The sequence below is a fragment of the Wyeomyia smithii genome, chromosome 2, assembly GCF_029784165.1.
Source record: "Wyeomyia smithii strain HCP4-BCI-WySm-NY-G18 chromosome 2, ASM2978416v1, whole genome shotgun sequence".
NCBI lineage: Eukaryota > Metazoa > Arthropoda > Insecta > Diptera > Culicidae > Wyeomyia > Wyeomyia smithii.
The window spans coordinates 266,938,859-266,946,995 of record NC_073695.1 but is presented as its reverse complement, the minus strand read 5'-3'; the positions used below and the strand labels follow the sequence as shown (position 1 = coordinate 266,946,995).

The 8,137-nt window shown below is 40.9% G+C and overlaps 2 protein-coding genes across 3 annotated transcripts; one reads left to right on the top strand and one right to left on the bottom strand.

Annotated features, from left to right (window-relative positions):
- Positions 1 to 726: 726 nt before the first annotated feature.
- Positions 727 to 3,192, top strand: LOC129724261 (N-acetylglucosamine-1-phosphotransferase subunits alpha/beta). Its single transcript, XM_055678989.1, has 4 exons — positions 727 to 1,068; positions 1,127 to 2,286; positions 2,343 to 2,544; positions 2,602 to 3,192. Exons 1-4 carry the CDS (start codon positions 952 to 954, stop codon positions 3,121 to 3,123), a joined length of 2,001 nt encoding a protein of 666 aa, XP_055534964.1. The 5' UTR covers positions 727 to 951; the 3' UTR covers positions 3,124 to 3,192.
- LOC129724263 (uncharacterized) lies at positions 3,130 to 7,156 on the bottom strand. Of its 2 annotated transcripts, none has more exons than XM_055678990.1 (5): positions 5,293 to 7,153; positions 4,984 to 5,223; positions 4,738 to 4,909; positions 3,847 to 4,613; positions 3,130 to 3,786 (listed from the first exon to the last, which is right to left on the bottom strand). In XM_055678990.1, exons 1-5 carry the CDS (start codon positions 5,693 to 5,695, stop codon positions 3,647 to 3,649), a joined length of 1,722 nt encoding a protein of 573 aa, XP_055534965.1. In that variant the 5' UTR covers positions 5,696 to 7,153; the 3' UTR covers positions 3,130 to 3,646. The 2 variants fall into 2 exon arrangements, with proteins under 2 accessions (XP_055534965.1, XP_055534966.1); XM_055678991.1 differs by having other exon boundaries at positions 3,656 to 3,786; positions 3,842 to 4,613; positions 5,293 to 7,156.
- Positions 7,157 to 8,137: the final 981 nt, after the last annotated feature.

Here is an 8,137-nt window from a genome sequence, read left to right as displayed (position 1 = left end):
CCTGCCACGCTCACTCTGGATAACCCAAAACTGAGTCAAAACCTAATCAGTTGCGCTAAAACCGTATGTACTCAAAATTGAGTAGAAATTGTTTTACTCATTTTTGAGTAACACCGAATGTTAAAAAAATTGAGTAAATATTACCCATATTATACCTGATGCGAGATGCGTAAAAGTTACTCATTTTCGACTCAAAAATGAATACTTTAAGCTTCAATGAGGGAATTTCGGAAAAATTATCATTATTGACTCGATATTATTATATTTTGCATTTTAATTGAATTTTATTTTAAAAAGGCTTATTTCCAGAAATTTACCTTTGTTCGCCGGGACACGGGAGATCTTTGAATTTATTCGCCGTATATCCAACCAACGAGTCCTGGTGAAAAAGAAAAATTGGCATTAGTTCCAGTCAGTTATTTCAATTTATGAACTACCTATCGATAACAACTAATTTCAACATTTCTATTTCCTCCTTTTTTAGACGGTTTGCTTGGTTTGCTGTTTGCTTTTAATTGCAAAAAAAAATAACAAAAACAACACGCAAGCACCAGTTACCCAATTTTGAGTAAATTTGCCGCAATGATCAATTTAATTCTACTCATTTTTTGACGTCTTCGAACAACTGAAAAAAATGATTAAAATTCAACTCAGCCGCTGAGTAGCCCAGAGTGAGCGTGTACAGTGTATTGCTTGACAATTCGTTTCTAGTTTTGCATTTCTACTGTACTCAAGAGTAAACTTATGGAAATTTGTTTACATTTATTGTGCATGAATTTTGCACAGAATGGTAATTAGATTTTTCAAACTATTCTTGCAATAAGATGCATTTTTTAGTTTGCAATATTGAATTAGGAGGTAGCTATAATGTTGGAATACGCAGTGAAATAGGAGAGTGTGGCAAATAAACAAAATCGTCGTAGAAAGGATATTTTTCCACCGGCACCTAGTATGCGCCTTTGTTTTCTGCCTCGTTTAGCCGGAACAATCCGGTTTCGCTGCTGCTGCTTGGTGACTATTTTAGCGCTAGTAACCTTTTTATACTTGCTTGTGAACATGATAATCACGGTATGTTAAATCTAATGTTATTTTCGATCTCTCATAATGTTATGTTTAATATTGACAGCATTCAGCCAAGAACCAATGCGCAAGATGCTACGAGGCTATTGATGTCGTGTACACATGGGTGAATGGAAGCGACCAAAAATTCCTCGACAAAATCAAACTATACGTGGACATACCGGACCGCGCTCGATATGATGATAAAAATGAACTCAAATACTCGCTGCGATCGCTGGAGAAATATGCACCCTGGATCAGGCAGATTTTCATCGTTACCAATGGCCAAATTCCCTACTGGCTCAATCTAGACCACCCACGCGTGCGACTGGTTCAGCATGAGGATATAGCCGATGATGGAACGTTGCTTCCGACCTTTTCCAGTGCGACGATTGAAACATTCATTCATCGGATCCCAGGACTTTCGAAGAACTTTCTGTACATGAATGATGATATCTTCCTGGGTGCTCCGTTGTTTCCCGATGACTTGATGACTCTCTCGGAAGGGGTGAAAATTTTCACTGCCTGGCTTGTGCCGGACTGTGCTCCCGATTGCCCGTGGATGTTCGTAGGTGATGGTTCATGTGATAGTCACTGTTACCTGGAGGAGTGTCAGTTCGACGGAGGGGACTGTGACCACCCGGACTATCAGGAACATGATCATGAACATGACGACGATGAGTACCGCATGATGACCGAGGGAGAAGATACGTTTATCGATGAGCTCAAGCGATCACCTCGGGGTGCGAAGAAGCCAGATAATAGTCACGATATATATGAGGTGTTTCGACAGTTCAATGCTTCGTCCACGAAGCAGCTGGTGGAAAAGTTCAATAGAGATAAGATGAAGAGTAGCAAGCTGAGCTCCAAGCGAAATGCACCAAAAAGTGACAGCGATGCTGAGCATGAGGTGAAAAGCGAGGAGCGATTCGCTAGTTCTCAGGATATTTTCGCCCATTCATTGATCCACACGAATAAAGTGTTCAATCGTGTGTACGGGTTTAAGAATAGGAAAGTTCTTGCCCATGTGGGGTTTTTGCTGAATGTGGATGTTGCGGAAGCCATGCTGAGGAAATTTCCAAATGAATTTGCGGTTACCAAGCATCATCGGTTTAGGGCGAAGGACGATATGCAGTACGCTTTCAGCTATTATCACTTTTTGATGAGTGAAAGTAAAAATAAAAGTTTGTCGGAAATATTCGACGATTTCGATACCGATGGATCTGGGTAAGAGGTGTCTTTTTAGTTAAAGTAGGATGATGTTGACATCGTTGTTTTTGTAGCACGTGGTCCGATCGAGAAATTCGTACATTATTAGCGAAAATTTATAGTCTTCCTTTGGACTGGTCCGCTGTTAGATACTTCGAGGAAGTGGTCACCAACTGCTCTCTACTGCAGAACAATTTTCTTCCGCTGGAACACCAACCGGAACAGAGGCTCATTCATCCGACTTTGGTGTACGAACGCTACGAAGATTCCACTATCGTGAGTTGATTTGATTTGGATTTAATGTTATCTAAGGGGTTAGTCTGTTTTTTTTAGCCAACTGTTACCAAAGGTCTAGTGCTGGGATGTCACGAGCTAACCGATATGATGCGAGCGAATTTCGGTCAGGTACCGTTGTATCGATTCCACATCAACCAGAAGACGGGCATCTTCAGCAATTTTAAAATGTTAACCTCCAACATCACCCAGGTGGTAGATGCGCTGGATGAGCTGCGCAAAAGTCCAAAGAAGTTCAACTGCATCAACGATAATCTCGCCGAAGAAAACGCCGAGGAGAACCAACTGATCTCAGCCCTGCTCGAGGACTTCTACCTCTCTCTGTTTCCGGCTCGCAGTCAGTTCGAGCTGGAGAATAACTATCGCAACAGATTTCAATACCACAGTGACTACAAAGCGTGGCTTGCCCGAAAAACGCTGCTACGCAACGCAGTCTACGCGGTCTGCTTGCTGGTTTTTGTGGTATGCACTAAAATGCTTTGCTTTCGGCACAAAGGAAAGTTTGCTCGTACGCTGGTTTTCTTCAGCAGCAGTAGCAGAACTGACTATAGCTCAATCTAGAAAGTCTTTTCGTTTTTTAATTTATTCAGGCTTTACAAATTACGACATGAATATAAACTCCAAATTAAACAGTAGTTTTTTTTTTAAATTATGCCTTGACCTTACATCCCATTTTAAAATGACACACATACGGATGCTGTGAAATATTTTAGAATAAGATACAGTTAATTTTGAATCTTCCCAGAAAATTAGCGTAAAACAATGCGGTTAAATCAAATCCAAATGTTAGAACAAGCCTACCATCTTCCGTTCCTCCCCTTCCACAATTAAGTGCCCTTTTCGAAATGTAATTGAAATGTTTTTTCTAAAACCTCTTTCAAACAACAATTTTGTTAACTTTCTTAAAGTTACTCAAAATTGTTTTTGAGTTAAATTTAAGAAAAGTTAAATTTATACAAATTTTGGTCAAATTGTGCTCTTGAAAAAAAAGCACCTACCGCGCGTACGAAAAATACATCATTGGTCTGACCCGACGAGAGAAACAGATTTAGGCAACATTAACACACCAAACATCTACGGCTCGCTACAACCCACTTACGTGCAGCGCAGCACGATAAGGAATTCGTCGTCTGTAGAACTTCTTGAAAGCGAAGAACGCCGCAATGAGGACCGCAACAACCGTCACACTAACCGAGATGGCCACCACGGTAGTTTTGCTCACAACTGCAAGTAATTGATTGGTTACCATGAGAAAACTGGCATCACACCAAACGCTCACCTCACCTTCTTCGGCCAGGTCCACATCGATTGCATACTCTGCTCCTTGAACTCGAATCGAACATTTCCAGCGACCAAAATCTTCCCGTTCAAGCTTTACAATTTCCAGCCCACATTGACCGGCTCTCAACCCTTCACCATAGTAACGGAATCTGGATTCGTCATTTGGTATTAAATTGTCCGATAGGCCGTGCACTTCTCCCGTTGGACTAATGAAGCGACACAATTCGATCGGTAAGTTTAAAATTGTTTTACAAAGCATCTGCTTGTTTTCATCACCAGCACTGGCCGTTATGTGTGGTGTAATGGCCCATCCCGGTTGTTCGTATACCTTCACGTTGAAATAACTCATCCGGTCCTCGCCTCCACTGTCATCATTAACACCGCAAGCCCACTTACCAGTCGTAATATTCTGCACAACAAAACTGCAAATTCCCAGCGATTTGAGACGGTTAAATCTGTCCGGCTCGTAGCCGCCACCTTCTGGTCCTGACAGGTAGCAATAGTCAATTGGATAAGGTACCTCACAGCTCAGTTCAGTATGTGTTGTCGTTGGAGTTCGCTGATCGTGAAACACCTCAATCAGTTCGGTGTCTTGTTCTGCTGGGATTTCCTCCAGCGACGAGGATGACTCGTCTCTTCCACTATGAGGTATATTGAACACACATCCACTGTAATCGCTGTTGGAAAGTACTAGAAAAATGCGCCACACGCCGTAATCTTCCGGGGCGAGAGGTTTGCGTATTTCCAGGCTGCATTTGCCAGTTTCGATTCTAGGCAGAAATAGAAAATGTTTCAAAATCTACCAAATCATTATCGCTAGTAACTCAGCTAGCATTGTTGCATTGCTGGCAGCTAGCAAGCTAACAATGCTTTCCGGAGTTCATCCCAACTCACCTCGTATCGTAAGCCGAGTAACGATCAACCAGATGGCCATCCAGCAGCATCATTTGCCGTTCGCTAGCAACGGAAACCGCCCGACAGGGACTCACACGGCTCAGATATTGACAAGTCAGAACAACATGTGAGTTATCCTCTGCCAGCGACATCGTTACATCTCGCATACTCTCTGCAACAAAGAACCCGCTTTAGCTCTTATCACACAACATAGCTGCAATTATATTGCACTTGCTATCGACTTACTCTCGACGTTCACATTGATTACGGTCTCGCTTTCATCCATATCGCCCCAGTATAGAATGCGGCACCAAAACCGTGCCGTTTCCCAGGTGACCTCAAACGATCGCGAGCAGTCGTCGTAAATTTTACCCGCCTGGTCCCGAATGCGACAGTATCGCCGGGAACTATCTTCGGGACAGCTCACGGTAAAAGACTTTGCCGTATCGCTAATGGTGACGTTCAGAGTGCTAACCTTCTTTGGAACTGGAAGCCGACAAAAAGAAAATCAGTGTACATAAATCTGTCAAAGATACGACAAAGATAATCTGTTACCTATTACAGTTAGCACCAGTTGCTGTTGAACTTTATTCGAATCATTAGCTCCTGATGCCGATATCGTCCAAGTTTGTTCCAAATCTTTTTGTATGTTCTCCACACGAATGCCACAAATATCCGCACTAAAACGCTGCACCCTAGTTTCCACGCCAACCACGTGCACTTGGCTATCGTCCAGGCTGTAATCGTTCCCTCCAACCTGCACCGAGCAGTGTGTCCAGTGGACCGGATCTCCTAATTGATCTGGTACGAGATAGACTAAAAATCCCGCGCCCTGCCTAATCGCTAACGCATTCGAAGGAAATAAGGTAACTCCAGCTGCAAAACCATTTCCCCCCAGACTTAACAATGAGACGGCCAAAAGGAATCGCGCCGTTGGAAATACGCCCACGCTAGGCATAATTCCGACTTTAATCAACAACCGATGCACATAAAAGGGCACACCACGCAAAAGAAAATTATTAGTAACGAGACACGATACGGACACACGAGCTAACCAGTGGCTCACAACCAACTGAGATGCGTGCTGTACTTGTACACAATCGGGAACCGACTTTGGAAAGCAGAGGCTAAAAATAATCAATTCTCTTGCGAATGTGAGTGACTCCTATTGCTCTAACTTCTAAGTGCTTGCAGATTTGCAAGTGCTTTGCGGTATACTTTTTTCCCACTCACGCTGTCGGTAGTGGGTGAGTCTCGAATTGTTGTAGTATATAGAAGAGACGATAAAAGTTTAATCGGCATTAGTTTGTCAACATAATAATCCGCTGAAATCATTAGAGTTACCATTGAGAAGTGAATAGGGCAGATTACTACTTGGTGATAATTACCTATTTCCGTCTTTTCAAAAAGAATGCATCCAAAATGTCTTCAATTTCAAATGAAAATGTGAAATTGCCGTGAGCAAATAATCGTATTTAATAGGGTAAAAAATAGTGAATGGTCATGAGTGGAATCTCAGAAAGAAGTCAAAAGGACTTCCACCCATTCTCAGGTCCCTTTCCTTGCGCTGAACTCCAGAAAGTCATTACAAGTTACAATTGCCGATCTAGGCAGTATAACCTACGAGGCCCGGTTAAGAAGAGCAGTAGAGTCTGTAAAAAGGCGTGCGACAAAGTAACCGTCCTTTTTCCGTTATAGTCGTCAGAAATGCATAGGAAAACTCGTTCTCTGACAATAGCGATAGTAACACTTCATTCTTTTTTTTTTTCTTAACCGACCGAAAGGACGAAGCCGGCACCGTTATTGATCTACGCAAAGCGGAATCTACTGAGTTGTTGTACGTTGAAAATTGTAAATTGTAGCTTTCTTACGGTGGTTCTTTGTGCAACTTCATAAGCTTAGATCTATCACCGAGTAGCAACTACGAATTGTGCGGTCGTTCAAGCTCAAGCTAGGGTAAGGAACATATTCTAAGCAGCTTTAGGAACCGCCTGTGTATTCAGACGAAATACTCGAAATGTGTTGGGTGAAATTCAAACAGTAGTATATCAATCTGTTCTTAATCGTTTTCTCTGTCAGAACTTGTTTTCAGATTGTAAAACTAAGTTAGCAAACTTTAACGATAATCAATTAAACTTACCAATCGAGGGATACTATTCCAATTACCCCGAACCTATTTTAAGCAGTTTCCATCTGTTTTTCAGGTGTTTTTTTTTGCAGCACCCGAGATGGCTCCTGAATGGCTGCAATATAGGTCGATTTGTTTCAATTGGTGATTGTTCACAGATTTCATTGTGATTAACGGTATTTCTTATATTCGTAAGACAGCTAGACAATCACAGTTTTCGTTTCCATCATTGAAATTGTCGATACAATCATACCTCGATGTAACCCAACAAACATTTGAGCTGAATAAAACAGCTAATAATTTAAAATAGCTGAATAAAGTCTGCATACAGGTGAAACGGATTGCCACAACGCTCAGGTTGATTTATCAGCTGAACAAGCAATAAATTCAGGTTTAATAAAACTTGTGAAATACTCCACGCCATTATTCAATTGTTGGCTGGTTAAGCGCTATTTCGATTTAAAAAATAGCTATTAGACAACATTAATCAAACACTAAACGAACTGGTTGAATAAACGCTTCTTGATACTTGCCAAGTAAAATGTTTTGGCTAAATACGCGCTTTTATAACTAATCTTATTCAGCTGACGGCAGAACATAGGTCGAATAATGTATTTCTAAGTGTTTAATCAGCTTTTAATCAGTCGGTTTTGGAGAACTATATCAGCTACCTGTTACATTCGGCTTCCTAAATAGCCGAACACGGGCTTAATAAGAAATAACTCAGCCATTTGAACAACTTTTATACATGCTGATCGATTCTGTAGAAGCGATTATTCATTTTTTGTACAGCTTGTAGAAAAACTTTTACAGCCAACAGCAGCTGGCTTATAATATAAATAAGCGCCTATATGACAATTCCATGGCTAAAATTGTACATTCAGTTTTTCTGAAAACGTGCTTTTTCAGCTTTATTACAGCTACGATTAATATAATATAAAATATATATTCGTCTAAATTAGACAACTTTTTTATTGTATAGGCGAATCGAACACATCTAAATCTTTCGATTTTTTGCACTTCTGTGTGTATCTTCATCGCTTATTTTTCTATTATTGTTAGTGAAAATTACCTTTTTAGTATCCAATTCTCCAATTCCAATTCCAAAAAAAATACTTGAATCTCGAACTCATGCTCATGAGGTTCCTGGTAGAACACGTTGCCGATTCGTCTATCTTGACATACATGCATAGGTATCGATTTAACCCGTACATATATTTCCAGTTTATATCATAAACAGTTTTACAGTGGCTGTAGATATACTGAATTGTA

What these genes read in the sequence shown, in the direction of transcription:
- LOC129724261 (XM_055678989.1), top strand. Translation starts at nt 952, where the DNA reads ATGCGCCTTTGTTTTCTGCCTCGTTTAGCCGGAACAATCCGGTTTCGC. An exon ending in TTGTGAACATGATAATCACG is followed by an intron (nt 1,069 to 1,126) that starts GTATGTTAAATC and finishes TAATATTGACAG; the next exon opens with CATTCAGCCAAGAACCAATG. An exon ending in GCTACGAAGATTCCACTATC is followed by an intron (nt 2,545 to 2,601) that starts GTGAGTTGATTT and finishes TGTTTTTTTTAG; the next exon opens with CCAACTGTTACCAAAGGTCT.
- LOC129724263 (XM_055678990.1), bottom strand. Translation starts at nt 5,695, where the DNA reads ATGCCTAGCGTGGGCGTATTTCCAACGGCGCGATTCCTTTTGGCCGTC. An exon ending in ACTGGTGCTAACTGTAATAG is followed by an intron (nt 5,224 to 5,292) that starts GTAACAGATTAT and finishes GTCGGCTTCCAG; the next exon opens with TTCCAAAGAAGGTTAGCACT. An exon ending in AATCAATGTGAACGTCGAGA is followed by an intron (nt 4,910 to 4,983) that starts GTAAGTCGATAG and finishes TCTTTGTTGCAG; the next exon opens with AGAGTATGCGAGATGTAACG.